Source organism: Oncorhynchus masou, unplaced genomic scaffold, assembly GCF_036934945.1.
Source record: "Oncorhynchus masou masou isolate Uvic2021 unplaced genomic scaffold, UVic_Omas_1.1 unplaced_scaffold_560, whole genome shotgun sequence".
NCBI classification, from domain to species: Eukaryota; Metazoa; Chordata; class Actinopteri; order Salmoniformes; family Salmonidae; genus Oncorhynchus; species Oncorhynchus masou.
In genome coordinates, this window is record NW_027012018.1 from 310,853 (window position 1) to 332,581 (window position 21,729).

Here is a 21,729-nt window from a genome sequence, read left to right on the forward strand (position 1 = left end):
TGGTACCACCCCAATCCACCCTCCAACCCCTCCTGGTACCACCCCAATCCACACTACAACCCCTCCTGGTACCACCCCAATCCACCCTCCAACCCCTCCTGGTACCACCCCAATCCACCCTACAACCCCTCCTGGTACCACCCCAACTCACCCTCCAACCCCTCCTGGTACCACCCCAATCCACCCTCCAACCCCTCCTGGTACCACCCCAACCCACCCTCCAACCCCTCCTGGTAACACCCCAACCCACCCTCCAACCCCTCCTGGTACCACCCCAACCCACCCTACAACCCCTCCTGGTACCACCCCAACCCACCCTCCAACCCCTCCTGGTACCAACCCACCAAACCCGATCTCTATGAAATGAAATACTAATTCAAGGTACACAATTGCACAAGAACTATAATGAACGGTCAATCTGTTGGGTAAAACCCACTACAGTAGTTATTTTATGGTTTCAGGAGTAAATAACCAGCTGTGTTGTTTGGCTCGTCCCATGGATTCTAGCAGTGGATAGTTATAAATAAATGATGTCTCTAAAAGTGCTGATCCAATGAGGTGTGATTGTATTCATCTTAGTTCCAACATCTCTTTAGCTGCTGTGCCAACCTGATAACATTTAACGTATTTGCTGACAGTGGTGAATTATCATTCAGAAATAACAGTTTGGGGGAACAAGGTATGATAATATAGACTACATCTGATAAGACAGAGGATGCCTCTTTCCAAAACATGTCCCCTGGTCACAACCAGTACATATGATTAAAGGAGCCCAAGGCACCTTGATTACATAGATCACACAGAGGAGAGGTTATGATTTGTATTAAATTGTGTTTTCTAGGTGGAAGGTGAACCCTGTTTCATGAGATTAAAATGTATCAGCTGGTGATTAGGATTGTTAGATGAGCCCACTAAGTTCCTGATGAACTCAACTGGTGAGCCTCTTTAGCATCTAGTTCCATGGACACACTGATTACAATGTCCTTCACCAAGGTCAGATGACTTTCAGTCAACAGTCTCTTGTGTGTCTTCACTCCGTAGCCCACATTCTAGTCTGTCTCTGATGATGTCATTTAGAACACCATTCAACTCAGTGTTCTGACAGTTTCTTTAATGCAACAGCAAACATTGGTACTGATTCTCCCTCTTCCTGTTGTCTCCTGTGGAACCTGAACCTTTCAGCATCAACTAGTGGGTCCTGTGAAACATGTCCTTTAAGTATCTCCACAATATCCCCATACGTCTTATTACCTGATCTGTCTGGCTGTAGCAGGCTGTCTAGTAAATGACACGTCTTCGGCCCCATTACACTAAAACACGTAGGCACAATGTTGCCCTCATCAATGTAATTTAAAAGTACAAAATCTTCAAACCGTTCTGTATATGAGCTCCACTGCTCAATACTTTCATCAATCTGTCTAATGGATCCAACAATTACAGACATTTTTCATTTCTCAGTAAGCTCCTGATTGTCACTCACTTCTATATTGTCCTCAACCAGAGCAATATTTGCCTCAGTCCTGTGATCTTTGTCACACCCTTATTTGTTTCCCCTGTCTTTGTGCTTGTCTTCACCCCCCACCAGGTGTCTCCCATCTCCCCCTACTATCCCCTGTGTATTTACACCTGTGTTTTCTGTTGCCAGTTCGATTTGTCCCATCAAGTCCTACCAGTGTGTTGCTGTGATTCCTGTGCTCTAGTTTTTGTTTGTCCTAGTCTTCCCAGTTCTGACCTTTCTGCCTGTCCTCGTGCCTGCCGTCCTGTACCTGCCTGACTCTGATTTGGATTATGATTCTTTGCTTAGCTTACCTTTTGCCCGCCCTTTGTTCTAAAATAAAAATAATGAAATCAGTCAATTGAAATTAATAAATTAGGCCCTAATCTACAGATTTCACATGACTGAGAATACATATATGCATCTGTTGGTCACAGATACAGTTAAAATCGGAAGTTTACATACTGTTACGCTTGTCGATGTCGATGTTGGATCGGACCAAGGTGCAGCTTGGAAGGCGTACATCATTCCTTTATTAAACTAAAACACTAAATACAAACGAACGTAAAGCTCTGTAACGCTAAACAGAAACTATACAAAAACAAGATCCCACAAACTACAGGTGGAAAAAAAGGCTGCCTAAGTATGATCCCCAATCAGAGACACCGATAGACAGCTGCCTCTGATTGGGAACCATACCCGGCCAACAAAGAAATAGAAAACATAGATTGCCCACCCTGGTCACACCCTGATATAACCAAAATAAAGAATAAAAAGGATCTCTAAGGTCAGGGCGTGACACATACACCTTAGCCAAGTACATTTAAACTCAGTTTTTCACAATTCCTGACATTTAATCCTGGTAAAAATGTCCTGTCTTAGGTCAGTTAGGATCACCACTTTATTTTAAGAATGTGAAATGTCAGAATAATAGTTGAGAGAGTGATTTATTTCAGCTTTTATTTCTTTCATCACATTCCCAGTGGGTCAGAAGTTTATATACACTCAATTAGTATTTGGTAGCATTGCCTTAAAATTGTTTAACTTGGGCAAACGTTTCGGGTAGCCTTCCACAAGCTTCTCACAATAAGTTGGGTGAATTGTGGCCCATTCCTCCTGACAGCTGGTGTAACGGAGTCAGGTTTGTTGGACTCCTTGCACACACATGCTTTTTCAGTTCTGTCCACACATTTTCTGTGGGATTGAGATCAGGGCTTTGTGATGGTCACTCCAATACCTTGACTTTGTTGTCCTTAAGCCATTTTGGCACAACTTTGGAAGTATGCTTGGGGTCATTGTCCATTTGGAAGACCCATTTGCGACCAAGCTTAAACTTCCTTACTGATGTCTTGAGATGTTGCTTCAATATATCCACTTAATTTTCCTATCTCATGATGTCATCTATTTTGTGAAGTGCACCAGTCACTCCTGCAGCAAAGCACCCCCACAACATGATGTTGCCACCCCCGTGCTTCACGGTTGGGATGGTGTTCTTCGGCTTGCAAGCCTCGCACTTTTCCCTCCAAACATAACGATGGTCATTATGGTCAAGCAGTTCAATTTTTGTTTCATCAGACCAGAGGACATTTTTCCAAAGAGTACGAATACTATTGTTTGTACAATGAACGTGGTACCTTCAGGCATTTGGAAATTGCTCCCAATGATGAACAAGACTTGTGGCAGTCTACAATTTCTTTTCTGAGGTCTTGGCTGATTTCTTTAGATTTTCCCATGATGTCAAGCAAAGAGGCACTGAGTTTGAAGGTAGGCCTTGAAATACATCCACAGGTACACCTCCAAATGGCTAAAATCAGAAGCTTCTAAAGTCATGACATCATTTTCTGGAATTTTCCAAGCTTTAAATTCACAGTCAACTTAGTGTATGTAAACTTCTGACCCACTGGAATTGTGATACAGTGAATTATAAGGGAAATAATCTCTGTAAACAATTGTTAAGTTAAGGAAAAATGTGATGCATCCTGCACCAAGTAGATGTCCTAACCGACTTGCCAAAACTATAGTTTGTTGACAAGAAATTTGTGGAGTGGTTGAAAAACTAGTTTTAATGACTCCAACCAAAGTGTATGTAAACTTCCAACTTTAACTGTAAATAGGAGCGTGGATCAGAAAACATTCAGTATCTCGAGTGACCACCATTTGCCTCATGCAGCGCCATACATCTCCTTCGCATAGAGTTGATCAGTCTGTTGATTGCGGCCTGTGGAACGGAGTCCCACTCCTCTTCAATGGCTGTGCAAAGTTGCTGGATATTGTGTGTGTGTGTGTGTGTGTGTGTGTGTGTGTGTCCAGTGTGTGTGTGTGTCCAGTGTGTGTGTGTGTCCAGTGTGTGTGTGTGTCCAGTGTGTGTGTGTGTCCAGTGTGTGTGTGGTGCATCTGAACCGTTCTCACAGGGTGCAGGATCACAGAAAGAGACAGACACAGTTACCATGGTTATTGTTTACAGGAATAAACTGGTCCAACCTGGCATGTGTGTGTGTTCCTCCATGTATTTAAATGTCATTTTTGATCAAACATAAAACACATGGTTAGAGTGAAACATCATGTTGTGTTTGACACAGTGACCACCTGACACAGGGACACTGAGGAGTCATCATCCCAAACCATAAACCCTGGATAGAGGGGCTCAGTGAATGTGGTGTGATATGTGTACAGGTGGGTCAGGGTGTCAGAGGAGACTCTGTAGAAGGACAGAGTGCCGGCTGGCCAGTCCAGATACACTCCTACTCTGTGGGAGCTGGAGGAAGGGACGTCTATGAGAGTGAGATTGTCATTGTGGCACGCTCTGTAACTGTTCTCAGAGCAGAACAGACTCCAGGACTTGTCATTGTATCCAATCACACAGTCATTACCCCTTCCTCTCCTGCTGATTCCTTTGTATGTCACTCCTATATCAGCTGCTTTCCCACTCCACTCTACCTCCCAGTAACAGAGTCCAGTCAGACCCTCTCTACACAGCACCTGTTCATCATCCTCAAATCTCTCTGGGTGATCAGGATACGGCTGCTCCTCTGCCCTCCATGTCACCTTTCTGTTCTCCTCAGACAGAGATAGGTGTATGTTTATTGTGTTTGGGTCCAGTGTGAGATCACAGGTATCTGATGGATGAAACCAGACACAATATTAGGAATCATCATCATTCAAACTAGAATGTTAACTCACTTTTCAATAACTAATTTAATGTAGATGTTTCTAGAAATTAAAAAGAGAAGTTAAGGTAACTTGAGACTTTTGAGTGATCATATTTTATACTGTATGGTAATATAAAACACACCTATTCCCATTAATTACACACACACACACACACACACACACACACACACACATTGTCAAAGCAACTCTTTTTAACTTTGGTGTCCCTGATTTCTGCATCTGTAGAATTAACGCTTATATTTAATAATATGACCAAGTAAGTAATGATGTTGGTCTTTGACTTTGACTTAACTTGAATTAAGACTTATTCTTAGTCCTATTCTTCACAGCAGCCAACACTCACATTTTCTAAGGCCAGGTTTCATTGTGTACTCTCCACCATGTTCCACACTGTAGCGATAAGCAGAAGAACAGACAGTCATTGAGTGATACACGTCACCTCACACACACACACACACACACACACACACCCTCATAACTTTGTCCAAGTGGTGTTAAGAATGTTTGTCTTGATAACTCAAACATTTCTGATATGAACAGTGACATAAACCCTCTACATACCTGAGTTTCTCCAGTCTGCAGTGTGGATCCTCCAGTCCAGCAGAGAGCAGTCTGACTCCTGAGTCTCCTGGGTGATTGTAGCTCAGGTCCAGCTCTCTCAGGTGTGAGGGGTTTGACCTCAGAGCTGAGACCAGAGAAGCACAGCCTTCCTCTGTGACTAGACAGCCTGACAGCCTGCAGAGAGTAAACCATTTTAAAAACCACACTGCTATTCTTTGGTGGAGAAAATAATTGCAGTATATTTTTCCAACATATTCAGATACATCAGTGTCCTGAAACCTACCATATCTATTCATAAATGGAAGTATCATTATTAACAATGACAAATGATCAAAGTACTGCTTGTAGATACTAACATGTATAGTACAAATATTTGAGTAGACTGACCAGACCATTTTAATAAGCAGTATCAGTCAAAAGACAGACAGTGAGGTATCAGATTTCGATAGTATTGAGTATTTTGTCCACACCATATCTATGTTGACAGTGCAGCTAACATTTTCAATTTAGTTCTATAATCCAGCATTTTGGATTTGAGATCATATGTTTCTTATGAGGTGGCAGTATATAATGTCACCATTTATTTGAGAGTATTTTCATTCATATTGTCACGCCCTGACCATAGAGAGCCCTTGGTTCTCTATGGTGTAGTAGGTCAGGGTGTGACTAGGGGTGTTCTAGTTCTATATTTCTATGTTGGTGTTTTGTATGGTTCCCAATTAGAGGCAGCTGGTAATCGTTGCCTCTAATTTGGGATCATATTTAGGCAGCCATTTTTCCCACCTGTGTTTGTGGGATATTGTTTTGTGTTTGTGCACCACTACTTTCACGTGGCGTTGTTGGTTTATTGTTTTAGTTTAATCACGCTTCAATCACGCTTGGTCCGTCTCTCCTCACGATCGTGATACATATGTGTAACGGCGTTCTTCGTTTGTCGAAAGAGAGTCGGACCGAAATGCAGCTTGTTGGTTACTCATGTTTTTTAATGAATGAATCGCGGTACATGAAATAACTGATATAAATAAATAACAACAAAACGGAACGTGAATAACAACAAAACGGAACGTGAAACCTAATTACAGCCTATCTGGTGAAACTACACAGAGACAGGAGCAATCACCCACAAAATACACAGTGAAACCCAGGCTACCTAAATACGGTTCCCTATCAGAGACAACAAGAATCACCTGACTCTGATTGAGAACCGCCTCAGGCAGCCAAACCTAAACTAAACACACCCCTAATCAACCACAATCCCAATGCCTACAAAAAAACAATACGACAACACAATAACATAAACCCAAATCAAATCCAATTTTATTTGTCACATACACATGGTTAGCAGATGTTAATGCGAGTGTAGCGAAATGCTTGTGCTTCTAGTTCCGACAATGCAGTAATAACCAACAAGTAATCTAACTAACAATTCCTAAACTACTGTCTTATACACATTGTAAGGGGATAAAGAATATGTACATAAGGATAAATGAATGAGTGATGGTACAGAGCAGCATAGGCAAGATACAGTAGATGGTATCGAGTACAGTATATACATATGAGATGAGTATGTAAACAAAGTGGCATAGTTAAAGTGGCTAGTGATACATGTGTTACATAAGGATGCAGTCGATGATATAGAGTACAGTATATACGTATGCATATGAGAAGAATAATGTAGGGTAAGTAACATTATATAATGTAGCATTGTTTAAAGTGGCTAGTGATATTTACATAATTTCCCATCAATTCCCATTATTAAGTGGCTGGAGTTGAGTCAGTGTCAGTGTGTTGGCAGCAGCCGCTCAATGTTAGTGGTGGCTGTTTAACAGTCTGATGGCCTTGAGATAGAAGCTGTTTTTCAGTCTCTCGGTCCCAGCTTTGATGCACCTGTACTGACCTCGCCTTCTGGATGATAGCGGGGTGAACAGGCAGTGGCTCGGGTGGTTGATGTCCTTGATGATCTTTATGGCCTTCCTGTAACATCGGGTGGTGTAGGTGTCATGGAGGGCAGGTAGTTTGCCCCCGGTGATGCGTTGTGCAGACCTCACTACCCTCTGGAGAGCCTTACGGTTGAGGGCGGAGCAGTTGCCGTACCAGGCGGTGATACAGCCCGCCAGGATGCTCTCGATTGTGCATCTGTAGAAGTTTGTGAGTGCTTTTGGTGACAAGCCGAATTTCTTCAGCCTCCTGAGGTTGAAGAGGCACTGTTGCGCCTTCTTCACGATGCTGTCTGTGTGAGTGGACCAATTCAGTTTGTCTGTGATGTGTATGCCGAGGAACTTAAAACTTGCTACTCTCTCCACTACTGTTCCATCGATGTGGATAGGGGGGTGTTCCCTCTGCTGTTTCCTGAAGTCCACAATCATCTCCTTAGTTTTGTTGACGTTGAGTGTGAGGTTATTTTCCTGACACCACACTCCGAGGGCCCTCACCTCCTCCCTGTAGGCCGACTCGTCGTTGTTAGTAATCAAGCCTACCACTGTTGTGTCGTCCGCAAACTTGATGATTGAGTTGGAGGCGTGCGTGGCCACGCAGTCGTGGGTGAACAGGGAGTACAGGAGAGGGCTCAGAACGCACCCTTGTGGGGCCCCAGTGTTGAGGATCAGCGGGGAGGAGATGTTGTTACCTACCCTCACCACCTGGGGGCGGCCCGTCAGGAAGTCCAGTACCCAGTTGCACAGGGCGGGGTCGAGACCCAGGGTCTCGAGCTTGATGACGAGCTTGGAGGGTACTATGGTGTTGAATGCCGAGCTGTAGTTGATGAAAAGCATTCTCACATAGGTATTCCTCTTGTCCAGATGGGTTAGGGCAGTGTGCAGTGTGGTTGAGATTGCATCGTCTGTGGACCTATTTGGGCGGTAAGCAAATTGGAGTGGGTCTAAGTTGTCAGGTAGGGTGGAGGTGATATGTTCCTTGACTAGTCTCTCAAAGCACTTCATGATGACGGAAGTGAGTGCTACGGGGCGGTAGTCGTTTAGCTCAGTTACCTTAGCTTTCTTGGGAACAGGAACAATGGTGGCTCTTGAAGCATGTGGGAACAGCAGACTGGTATAGGGATTGATTGAATATGTCCGTAAACACACCAGCCAGCTGGTCTGCGCATGCTCTGAGGGCGCGGCTGGGGATGCCGTCTGGGCCTGCAGCCTTGCGAGGGTTAACACGTTTAAATGTTTTACTCACCTCGGCTGCAGTGAAGGAGAGACCGCATGTTTCCGTTGCAGGCCGTGTCAGTGGCACTGTATTGTCCTCAAAGCGGGCAAAAAAGTTATTTAGTCTGCCTGGGAGCAAGACATCCTGGTCCGTGACTGGGCTGGATTTCTTCCTGTAGTCCGTGATTGACTGTAGACCCTGCCACATGCCTCTTGTGTCTGAGCCGTTGAATTGAGATTCTACTTTGTCTCTGTACTGACGCTTAGCTTGTTTGATAGCCTTACGGAGGGAATAGCTGCACTGTTTGTATTCAGTCATGTTGCCAGACACCTTGCCCTGATTGAAAGCAGTGGTTCGCGCTTTCAGTTTCACGCGAATGCTGCCATCAATCCACGGTTTCTGGTTAGGGAATGTTTTAATCGTTGCTATGGGAACAACATCTTCAACGCACGTTCTAATGAACTCGCACACCGAATCAGCGTATTCGTCAATGTTGTTATCTGACGCAATACGAAACATGTCCCAGTCCACGTGATGGAAGCAGTCTTGGAGTGTGGAGTCAGCTTGGTCGGACCAGCGTTGGACAGACCTCAGCGTGGGGGCTTCTTTTTTTAGTTTTTGTCTGTAGGCAGGTATCAGCAAAATGGAGTCGTGGTCAGCTTTTCCGAAAGGGGGGCGGGGCAGGGCCTTATATGCGTCGTGGAAGTTAGAGTAGCAGTGATCCAAGGTTTTTCCACCCCTGGTTGCGCAATCGATATGCTGATAAAATTTAGGGAGTCTTGTTTTCAGATTAGCCTTGATAAAATCCCCAGCAACAATGAATGCAGCCTCCGGATAAATGGTTTCCAGTTTGCAAAGAGTTAAATAAAGTTAGTTTAGAGCCATCGATGTGTCTGCTTGGGGGGGATATATACAGCTGTGATTATAATCGAAGAGAATTCTCTTGGTAGATAATGCGGTCTACATTTGATTGTGAGGAATTCTAAATCAGGTGAACAGAAGGATTTGAGTTCCTGTATGTTTCTTTCATCGCACCATGCCTCGTTAGCCATAAGGCATACGCCCCCACCCCTCTTCTTGCCAGAAAGGTGTTTGTTTCTGTCGGCGCGATGCGTGGAGAAACTCGTTGGCTGCACCGCTTCGGATAGCGTCTCTCCAGTGAGCCATGTTTCCGTGAAGCACAGAACGTTACAGTCTCTGATGTCCCTCTGGAATGCTACCCTTGCTCGGATTTCATCAACCTTGTTGTCAAGAGACTGGACATTGGCCAGAAGAATGCTAGGGAGTGGTGCACGGTGTGCCCGTCTCCGTAGTCTGACCAGAAGACTGCCTCGTTTCCCTCTTTTTCTGAGTCGTTTTTTTGGGTCGCTGCATGCGATCCATTCCGTTGTCCTGTTTGTAAGGCAGAACACAGGATCTGCGTCGCGAAAAACATATTCTTGGTCGTACTGATGGTGAGTTGACGCTGATCTTATATACAGTAGTTCTTCTCGACTGTATGTAATGAAACCTAAGATGACCTGGGGTACTAATGTAAGAAATAACACGTAAAAAAACAAAAAACTGCATAGTTTCCTAGGAACGCAAAGTGAGGCGGCCATCTCTGTCGGCGCCGGAAGTAAAAATCATGTCACCGCCTGACCAACTAATTAACTAAAAACACAAAAATACTAAGACCAAGGCCGTGACAATATGTTTCACAGTTTTGAAATGAAAGCACTTTCTGTACAGTTGAAGTCGGAAGTTTACATACACTTAAGTTGGAGTTATTAAAACTTGTTTTTCAACCACTCCACACATTTCTTGTTAACAAACTATAGTTTAGGCAAGTTGGTTAGGACATCTACTTTGTGCACGACCAGTCATTTTTCCAACAATTGTTTACAGACAGATTATTTCACTTATAATTCACTGTATCACAATTCCAGTGGGTCAAAAGTTTACATACACTAAGTTGACTGTGCCTTTAAACAGCTTGGAAAATTCCAGAAAATGATGTCATGGCTTTAGAAGCTTCTGATAGGCTAATTGACATAATTTCAGTCAATTGGAGGTGTACCTGTGAATGTATTTCAAGGACTACCTGTCAGGACCCGGTTACGAACCCGGGTCTCCAGAGTGAGAAACAGTCACTTAACCAACTGAGCCACGAATAGTCGGCAGAACCCAGAAGATGAGGCAGACACAGCCGTACTTGAGACGGTGTATTTAATAAAGTAAAAAGTGAAGTCCTTCAGGAAAACATGTAACTCCACAACCTCAAAAGGAATTCCACAAGAACAAAGGTAATCCTCCAAGACATAAAGGTAAATCCACAAGGTGGTAGGTATAGCATAAAAAGCCTCAAAAGATACTCAAAAATAAATAAACAAGAACAAAAAACAGAATTCCACAAGAGCGTCCACCGGGATCAACAAGAGTTCACAGAATACTAGGGCTGGGTGCTAACATACAAACACAGAGCAAAGAACTGAGGAAAACTAAGGGTTTAAATACAATCAGGGAAAACGAGGCACAGGTGCAAATAATAATGGGGATCAAGGGAAAACAAAAGGTCAAAAAGCACAATGGGGGCATCTAGTGACCAAAAACCGGAACAACCCTGGCCAAATCCTGACAGAATCTCCCCCTAGGAACGGCTCCTGACGTTCCTACCAGCTCTCTCGGGGTGGAGGGCCCTGAACTGACGAATGAGGTCAGGGTCCAGTATGTCTTTGGCAGGAACCAAGGAGCGCTCCTCGGGACCGTAGCCTTCCCAGTCCACCAGATACTGCCAGGACCGCTGCACCCGGCGGGAATCCAGTATCCGATGGACGGTATAAGCCGGCTGGCCTCCAATGACACGAGGCGGAGGGGAGGTCTGTCTGCCGGGACAAGGGAGAAAAAACAACAGGTTTTAATAAGGAAATGTGAAACGTGGGATTAATCTTAAGGGATCTGGGTAAGTGTAGGCTATAAGAAACTGGGTTAACTCTCCTGGCAACCTTAAAGGGACCGATGTATTTTTGGGACAGCTTGCGAGACTCCACCCATAGTGCTAAGTGTCTTGTGGAGAGCCAGACCCGGGACGGCGACGTCTGTTGGCTTGTTGTTGGTACCTCTGTGAGGAACGCATAAGATTAAGACGGGTCTTCCTCCACATAAGCCAACAGCGTCTGACGAACTTCAAGGCTGAAGGCACTCTGACCTCTGCCTCCTGGTCCGGGAACAATGAAGGGGCATAGCCAATTTGACACTCGTGCGGGGACATACCAGTGGAGGAGGAGCGCAAGGTGTTGTGCGCGTATTCGGCCCAAACAATAAAGGACGACCATGTGGACGGGTTGTTACGAGTCATACATCGGAGGGTGGTTTCCAGCTCTTGATTCATCCTCTCTGTTTGGCCGTTGGACTCCGGATGGTACCCTGAAGATAGACTGGCAGAAGCCCCCATGAGTTGGCAGAAGGCCTTCCAAAACCTTGAGGCGAACTGGGGACCTCTGTCAGAAACCATATCTTGAGGAATGCCGAAGACTCGGAACACATGATTAATTACCAACTCAGCCGTTTCCTTGGCAGAAGTTAACTTAGTCAGAGGGACGAACCTGGCCGCCTTTGAAAACCTGTCGATTATGACTAGGATAGTAGTATTGCCATGGGATGGAGGAAGGCCAGTAATAAAGTCCAATGAGATATGGGACCAGGGTCTGTGGGGAACAGGTAAAGGGTGAAGGATTCCTTGAGGGCGGAGGTGAGAAGATTTGCCCTGGCAGCACACGGGGCAGGCATTGACGAAAGTGGCAACGTCTTCTCTTATGGTAGGCCACCAGAACTTACGCTGGATGAACTCCAAGGTGCGACCTACGCCCGGGTGACAGGTGAGGTGAGAGGAGTGCCCCCACAGAAGGACCTGAGTCCTCACTGCCTTGGGGACAAACAACCGATTGGCAGGACCTCCTTTCGGGTCCGGTTCGATAGCTTGAGCTCGTCTCACGGTATCCTCAACTTGCCACGAGAAGGGAGCCACGATCTTAGCAGCAGGAAGGACAGGCATATCCGTGTCATCTCGAATGGCAGGAGCGTAGACTCGGGACAGGGCATCCGGTTTGAGATTCTTCGACCCGGGCCGATAGGTGAGGATAAACTGGAATCGATTGAAGAAAAGAGACCATCTAGCTTGTCTAGAGTTCAACCGCTTCGCCTGCTGGATATACTCCAGATTTTTGTGGTCCGTAAGCACTTGAAACGGGTGAGAAGCCCCCTCGAGCCAGTGTCTCCATTCCTTCAATGCCATCTTAACCGCTAGGAGTTCACGATCCCCCACATCTTAGTTCCTCTCAGCCGGGGTAAGCCGGTGTGAGAAGAAAGCGCACGGATGAAGCTTCTTGTCTTCACCCCTCTGAGACAGGACAGCTCCAACACCAACCTCTGATGCGTCTACCTCCACCACAAACGGTTCATCCGTAGTCGGTAGTATCAGGATGGGAGCAGAGAGGACGCGCTGCTTGAGTCCTTGGAAGGCCGTCTCAGCTTCTCTTCCCCACAAAAACCTTGCATTGCCACCCTTGGTTAAAGCTGAGAGAGGGGCTGCCACCAAGCTGAAGTTCTTGATGAACTTGCGGTAAAAGTTTGTGAAGCCCAGGAAACGCTGAACTTCCTTAACGGATTTGGGGGTGGGCCAATCCGCTACCGCCCCTACCTTCCTGGGGTCCATTTGGACTCGACCGGGTTCCACTACAAATCCCAGGAATTGTACTCGGGATGAATGGAATTCACATTTTTCCGGCTTAACGTACAGATGGCTGTCTAGGAGGCGTTTGAGTACTTGTCTGACATGCTTTGTGTGTTCTTGAAAGGAGCTCGAAAAGATGAGGATGTCATCCAAGTAAACGAACACAAATATGTTAAGCATATCCCTAAGCACATCGTTTATGAGCGCTTGGAACACCGCTGGGGCGTTGGTCAGGCCGAAGGGCATCACCAAGTATTCATAGTGACCAGTAGGCGTGTTGAAAGCGGTCTTCCACTCGTCACCAGGTCTGATCCGCACAAGATGGTATGCGTTCCGCAGGTCAAGCTTAGTGAAAACAACTGCTTCCTGGAGCAGCTCGAAGGCTGTGGCCATAAGGGGTAGCGGGTAACGGTTACGGACGGTTATGGCATTGAGTCCCCGGTAGTCGATGCAAGGACGTAATCCACCGTCTTTCTTGGCCACAAAGAAAAACCCTGCTCCCGCCGGGGAGGTGGATGGACGCATGAGGCCTGCTTCCAGAGCGTGCTTGATGTAGGTATCCATAGCAGCTCGTTCGGGTGGAGATAGGGAAAAGATCCGACGCCTGGGGGGGGCAAGTGCCCGGAAACAGGTCGTTGGGGCAATCATAAGGTCTATGGGGTGGTAGCATGGTGGCCCTCTGTTTGCTAAAAACCAGTTTGAGGTCATGGTAACACTCGGGAACTCGGGTCAGGTCGATGGATTCTAAAGACTCGGGAGTAGAACTCGGGGAATTCGGGAAAATACAAGTAGCTTGGCACGTAGGACCCCACTGCTTGATAGTGCCCACAGACCAGTCGATGTGAGGGTTATGGCTGTGAAGCCAGGGGTATCCAAGGACGAGAGGGAACTCGGAACAGGAGATCAAATGAAAGTTCATCAATTCCTGGTGTTGTGAAACTGAAAGTCGCAAGGAGGTAGTGACATGAGTGACAAGTCCAGATCCCAAAGGGCTTCCATCCAATGTAGTAACCCTCATGGGGTCACTTAGAGGTTCAGAGGGAACGCCATTCTCCTTCGCCCAGACACCATCCATGAAGTTACCTGCGGCTCCAGAGTCTACCAAGGCTTGAAGGTGAAGCTTGTGGTTGTCCCCGGAAAGGGTGACTGGAATGAGCAGACGGGAGTTGGATGGATGGGAGGAGGTTATGTTTCCCGTTACAGTCCCCCCCGGTCTGTACGGGACAGAGCGTTTCCCTGGAGCCCGGGACACGTGGAACGGAAATGACCCGGTTTGCCGCAATATAGACAGCGTCGCTCCCTCATCCGGCGGCCTCTCTCAGCCTGGGAGATGCGTCCAATCTGCATGGGTTCCGGTGGAGCCAGCGAGGATAAAGGTGGGGACTCGGAGCTGGGACTGATAGGGGCTAGAGGTCTACGGTTGAGTTCTCTCTCTCTCAGACGCTGGTCAATGCGTGAGGCCAACTTGATCAGGGACTCGAGATTGTCCGGTGGTTCCCGAGTGGCCAGTTCATCTTGGATATTGTCAGAAAGGCCTTTCAGAAAGCACACCGTGAGCGCCTCGTTGTTCCAGCCACTCGCTGCTGCCACCGTGCGGAACTGGATGGCATAGTCCGTCACGCTGTGCCAACCTTGGTGGAGAGTCAGGAGCTGTTTGGCTGAGTCAGGACCACTGCTTGGGCCTTGAAACACTCGTTTGAATTCCTCAGCAAAGGCAGAGTAGCTGGCACAGCAGGAACTATGGGCATCCCACACAGCAGTAGCCCAGGCCAGGGCTTTTTCCGACAGCAGGGTGATGATATATGTGATCTTAGACCGGTCGGTGGGAAACGACGAGGGTTGCAGCTCGAAGGAGAGAGAACATTGGGTGAGAAACCCTTTACAAGCACTTGGATCACCTGAGAACCGTTGGGGAGGTGGAAGACGAGGTTCAGCCAGGGGGTTTACTGCCATGGGTACGTGAATCTGAGGTACTGGGACGGGAACTGTTGCCGGGGTAAGTCGATCAGATATCTGCTTTATGGAAGTCAGCATGATGAGAATGTCTAGCCATTAAGGCCTCTTGCTGAGCCAGGACGGCTTCGGACAGTCTCCTGGTGGTGGGACAGCATGGCAACAAGGTCCTGGGAACTGGCTGCCTCTGGGTTCATTTTTGGTTCTGTGTTTCTGTCAGGACCCGGTTACGAACCCGGGTCTCCGGAGTGAGAAACAGTCACTTATCCAACTGAGCCACGAATAGTCGGCAGAACCCAGAAGATGAGGCAGACACAGCAGTACTTGAGACGGTGTATTTGATAAAGTAAAAAGTGAAGTCCTTCAGGAAAACATGTAACTCCACAACCTCAAAAGGAATTCCACAAGAACAAAGGTAATCCTCCAAGACATAAAGGTAAATCCACAAGGTGGTAGGTATAGCATAAAAAGCCTCAAAAGATACTCAAAAATAAATAAACAAGAACAAAAAACAGAATTCCACAAGAGCGTCCACCGGGATCAACAAGAGTTCACAGAATACTAGGGCTGGGTGCTAACATACAAACACAGAGCAAAGAACTGAGGAAAACTAAGGGTTTAAATACAATCAGGGGAAACGAGGCACAGGTGCAAATAATAATGGGGATCAAGGGAAAACAAAAGGTCAAAAAGCACAATGGGGGCATCTAGTGACCAAAAACCGGAACAACCCTGGCCAAATCCTGACACTACCTTCAAACTCAGTGCCTCTTTGCTTGACATCATGGAAAAATCTAAAGAAATCAGGAAAGACCTCAGGAAAAAAACAATTGTAGACCTCCACAAGTCTGGTTCATCCTTGGGAACAATTTCCAAACGCCTGAAGGTACCACATTCATCTGTACAAACAATAGTATGCATGTATAAACACCATGGGACCACGCAGCCATCATACCGCTCAGGAAGGAGATGCGTTCTGTCTCCTAGAGATGAATGTACTTTGGTGCGAAAAGTGTAAATCAATCCCAGAACAACAGCAAAGGACCTTGTGAAGATGATGGAGGAAACAGGTACAAAAGTATCTACATCCACATTAAAACAAGTCCTATATCGACATAACCTGAAAGGCCGCTCAACAAGGGACAAGCCACTGCTCAAAAACCGCCATGAAAAAGCCAGACTAGAGTTTGCAACTGCACATGGGGACAAAGATCATACTTTTTTGGAGAAATGTCCTCTGGTCTGATGAAACCAAAATAGAACTGTTTCACCATAATGACCATCATCATGTTGGAAGGAAAAGTGGGAGACTTGCAAGCGGAAGAACACCTTCCCAACTGTGAAGCACGGGGTGGCAGCATCATGTTGTGGGGGTGCTTTGCTGCAGGAGGGACTGGTGCACTTCACAAAATAGATGGCATCATGAGATAGGATTGGATATATTGAAGCAACAAGTTAAAGCTTGGTCGCAAATGGGTCTCCCAAATGGACAATGACCCCAAGCATACTTCCAAAGTTGTGGTAAATTGACTTAAGGACAACAAAGTCAAGGTACTGGAGTGGCCATCACAAAGCCCTGACCTCAATCAGAACTGAAAAAGTGTGTGTGAGCAAGGAGGCCTACAAACCTGTCTCAATTACACCAGCTCTGTCAAGAAGAATGGGCCAAAATTCACCCAACTTATTGTGGGAAGCTTGTGGAAGGCTACCCAAAATGTTTGACCCAAGTTAAACATTTTAAAGGCAATGCTACCAAATACTAATTGAGTGTATGTAAACTTCTGACCCACTGGGAATGTGATGAAAGAAATAAAAGCTGAAATAAATCATCTTATATTTTTCTTACATTTCACATTCTTAAAATAAAGTGTTGATCCTAACTGACCTAAGACAAGGAATCTTTTACCAGGATTAAATGTCAGGAATTGTGAAAAACTGAATTTAAACGTATTTGGCTAACATGCTGACCAGACCGGACACGTCGCGTGCGCGAGCGTCGCAAAAAAATGTCAAAATCCATGTTATCGGTTGTCGCAGTAATACTATGAAAGTGTAGATGCCAATCACCATATAAATTCAAAGATGAACTAGACTGGAAGGAGAGATGACTAGAAACGATTCGGTTGGCCGTTGTATGTGTGGATTAATTGTCGGAGTAGAGGACCTTGTGCATTTCAAATAAAATAACATCTCAATGTTTATATCCCAGGACAAACTAGCAAGCAACAGCAAGCTAGCTAAATAGGACAAATTAGTTGGCAAGTGTAAGATAACTAGCTAAATTGCCATACATGTTTAATGCTTTTCGACCCGTCCCCAAATTAATGTCATTGGTTCCGAGTTTGTTTCGATATTTTAACCAGCGTGTCGTGATCACGTTTGGTGTAGGGGGACAAAATAAATGTATGCATGATAGCACACGATGGCGCACGCACGCAGCCGGTTTGGGTTCCGTGTAAGGTGTATGTAAACTTCCGACTTCAACTGTATCTACAGGAGTCCCCACATTTGAAGAAGTCGAGTATTCTGACGAATTTACTCAGAATATTAAAGTAGTCAAAAGTTTAGAATTTGGTCCCATAATCCTTACCCACAAGCAATACATCAAACTTGATTTGATTGTGTTGTTGATTATGTTTCGCCCAATAGTAACTGAAAGGTGGATGACGACTGGATCAATCTTCTGTCTAAGTGAGAAGATAACATTGTCACGAAGGTGGTGCCACTCCTTGTTCGGCGGTCTTCGTCACAGGCTTTCTAGCCGATCTACGTTTCTTTTTCCATTTGTTATGTCTTGATTGTACACACCTGGTTCCCATTACATTATTATTATTTCCCAATTTAGTTCTCATTATGTTTTGTGCGTGATTGTTCCTGGTTTTGTGTTAGTCTTTTGTGTTAGGGTTTGTTATCCCTGCGTGGATTATTTTTTCAGAGTAAAGTACGTTATTTGACTCAGTTCTGTGTCCTGCTCCTGACTCCGTCCTTACCTCTGCACAACTGACAAACATGTTTATCTAAACACTGCTAAATTAATTCTCATGACGTCATGATTAAGGAAAATCATGAATGAATCATGAATAATGTTGAGTGAGAAAGTTACAGAGGCTACAAAAAACATGCTAACCTCTCACCATTTCCAATAACAGAGGGGGTGTGATCTTTGTGCCTCTAACCCTTTCTCATTCATCATCATTCACGATTCATTCATGATTATTCATAATCATGGTAGCATAAACATGAATGTAGAAGTGTTCAGAAACATCTTCTATTCTCACTGACAATACAAGTGAAGTGACTACAAAATGACAGGACATTATTCACCATTCTGTTTCTATTGGGAAAAACATCATTCAAAACACAACTAAAACAAACTGCAAATGTATTCAACAAGTTTGTAGAGTCACATACTTGATGTAATCACTGCAGGCAAAGACTGTGTCTAAAAACTAAACTTTTTACTAAATTAATTCATCCAAATAATTAGGACTTTTTCAAATGGGAGAACTACATCCATAAAGCATATTTATTTTTAAACGGTAAGACAGGTACGAATACCATCAAATAAAAGGTGGCATTCTGTACTGTCGCCTAATATGAAAAGTTCTATCTCAAATCCAAAATGTCCAAACTTATATTGTGTGGACGACTGTATTTATTTTTATATTTATTTTACTAGGCAAGTCAGTTAAGAACATATTCTTATTTTCCATGACGTCCTAGGAATAGTGGGTTAACTGCCTGTTCAGGGGCAGAACGACAGATTTGTACCTTGTCAGCTCAGGGATTTGAACTTGCAACCTTTCAATTACTAGTCCAACGCTCTAACCACTAGGCTACCTTGCTGCCCCTGTATGTTTGCCTGGTGGATCTGGCAAACAGTTATCACTTGTTGACCTCTGACCTCAGAGTCTCCAGTTTACAGTGGGGATTCCCCAGTCCAGCAGAGAGCAGCTTCACTCCTGAATCCTTCAGGTCATTGTTACTCAGATCCAGCTCTCTCAGTTGTGAGGAGTTTGACTCCAGAGCTGAGACCAGATAAACACAGCCTTCCTCTGTGACTTGACAGTGTGACAGCCTGCAGAGAGTAAAATCATTTTTAAAATCACACTGCTATTTTTCCGCTATAAAAAATAGTGGCAGAATATTTTTTCAACATTTTCAGATATATCAGTGTTCTGAAACCTGCCATATCTATTCATAAATTGCTGTATCATTGTTAACACTGACTAATGATCAAAGTTCTGCTTGTAGATAGAAACATGTATTGTACACATTTTTGTGTAGACTGACCAGACCAGTTTAAAAAGCAGATTCAGTCAAATTACAGACCGTGAGTATTCTGTCCACATCATATCTAGTTTAAAGGTGGAGCTAATATTTTGAACGTGGCTCTATAGTCAAACATTTTAGATTTGAGATCAAATGCTTGATATGAGGTGACAGTATATATAATGTCACCTTTAATTTGAGAGTACATGTATACATATGTCTTTCACGTTTCGAAATGAAGGCACTTTATGTATCTAGTCCGCCCATTTGAAGAAGTCATATACTGACCAATTGACTTATAGTGTATTAAAGTAGTCATAAGTTTAGTATTTGGTCCCAAAGCCTGTTGTTTGCATTTGAAGTTTGTTCTGGTTGTGTTTTGGGTTATGTTTTCCCCAAAAGTAACTGAAAGGTGGATGATGACTGGATCAATCTTCTGTCTGAGTGAGTAGATATCATGCTTCTCATGTATCCCGATGATGCCATGATTAAGAAAAATGATGAGTGAGAAAGTTACAGAGGCTACAAAAAACAGCTAACCTCTCACTATGACCAATAACAGAGGGGGTATGATCTTTGTGCCTCTGACCCTTTCTCATTCATCATAAGTCACGACTCATGCATAATTATTTATAATCATGGTAGTATCCACATATATGTAGAAGTGTTCAGAAACATCATCTATTCTTCCTTACAATACAAGTGAAGTGACTCCAAAATGACAGGTCATTATTCACCATTCAGGTACTATTGGGAAAAACATAATCAAAAACACAACCAAAACAAACAGCAAATGTATTCAACAAGTTTGCAGAGTCACATAATTGATGTAATCACTGCAGGCAAAGAATATGGGAGCAATTACCATACTTTTGACTGTTTAAAAAAGCCCCTTTTTTCTACATTTCCACATGAATTACGTGCCCAAAGTAAACTGCCTGTAGCTCAGGCCCTGAAAACAGGATATGCATATAATTGGCACCTTTGGAAAAAAAACACTTTGAAGTTTGTAGCAATGTTAAAATGTTGGAGAATATAAAACAATAGATATGGTAGGAGAAAATTTAAAGAAAAAACCAACCAGAATTGTTTTGTTGTTGAGAAAGACCATCCTTCCACATGGTGTCAGCAGTCTATGTTCAAGGTGTCAGACTTGTAACTTAAAAAAATAAAAACAATAAAAAGTGGACAATGTCCTGGAAATCCGTGTTTCTGCGCACCATTATGAAGTTGAGCACCTTTCCCGAAAGAAATATTATAGTTTGATTAAGTTTTAGGGTGTCTGAGGAGTAAATTGAAATGTATTTTGACTTGTTGACACAGAGTTTAGGGGTAGATTTTCAGATTCCTTTCTCTGCAAGTTGAACGAGTGGATTACACAAATCAATGGTGCCAACTAAACAAACTTTTTGACATATAAAAATGATCTTTATCTTTAAATGATCTTTATCTAACAAAACGGCACTATATGTTATGGCTGGGACCCTATGGATGACAAATCAGAGCAAGATTTTTTTAAAGTAAGTTAATATTTAATCTTTATATGTGAATGTATGAAACCTGTGTCGGTGGAAAAATATTTTGATGTTGGGCGCAAACAATCGCATGGCATGTTTTCACCTGTAATAGCTACTGTAAATCGGACAGTGCACTTAGATGAACAATAATTTAAGCTTCCAGCAGATATAAGACACTTATATGTACGGAAATGTTTAAAATCCATAATATTTATTAGAATTTATTTGAATTACGCGCCCTCCAGTTAGTGGGACACCGATCTTTATTAAAACCTCATTAGGATCGGACCCTTTTTTTTCAATTTTCTCCTAAAATGACTTACCCAAATCTAACTGCCTGTATCTCAGGACCTGAAGCCAGGATATGCATCTTCTTGATACCATTTGAAAGAAACACTTTGAAGTTTGTGGAAATGTGAATAGAATGTTGGAGAATATAACACATTAGATCTTGTAAAAGATAATACACAGAAAAAAACATGTTTTTTTTCATCAGCTTTGAAATGCGAGAAAGGCCACAATGTATTATTCCAGCTTAGGCACAATTTAGATGTTGGTCACTAGATGGCAGCAGTGTATGTGCATAGTTTTGGACTGATCCAATGAACCATTGCATTTCAGTTCAAAATGTTGTATCAGAACTTCACAAATGTGATTAACTGATTTTTGATTACAATATAAGTTAATTAGAACAAATAATTAGGACGTCTAAAAAATGGGAGAACTAGATAATGAAGTGCTTTCATTTCTAAATGGTGAAACAGATATGTATGGACACCCTAAACTAAAAGGTGGCATTCTGTACTGTCACCTAATATGAAACATTCTATCTCAAATCCAAAATGCTGGAGCATAACACCACATTTAAAACTGTACGCTTCACTGTCCAAACACATATG

At 44.0% G+C, this 21,729-nt stretch overlaps 1 protein-coding gene across 4 annotated transcripts in view; it reads right to left on the reverse strand.

Annotated features, from left to right (window-relative positions):
- Positions 1-1,039: 1,039 nt before the first annotated feature.
- LOC135536124 (NACHT, LRR and PYD domains-containing protein 3-like) overlaps positions 1,040-21,729 on the reverse strand; it is a 144,744-nt gene continuing 124,054 nt past the window's right edge. For 3 of the 4 annotated variants that reach the window (XM_064962515.1, XM_064962517.1, XM_064962516.1), the window contains 4 exons: positions 18,946-19,119; positions 5,228-5,401; positions 5,010-5,056; positions 1,040-4,611 (listed from right to left, as the gene is read on the reverse strand). In XM_064962515.1, the coding sequence (XP_064818587.1) occupies positions 4,055-4,611; positions 5,010-5,056; positions 5,228-5,401; positions 18,946-19,119 (952 nt within the window). In that variant the 3' untranslated portion in view covers positions 1,040-4,054. The remainder of the gene's footprint in view (positions 4,612-5,009; positions 5,057-5,227; positions 5,402-18,945; positions 19,120-21,729) is intronic. The other variant, XM_064962518.1, reaches the window with a different exon arrangement.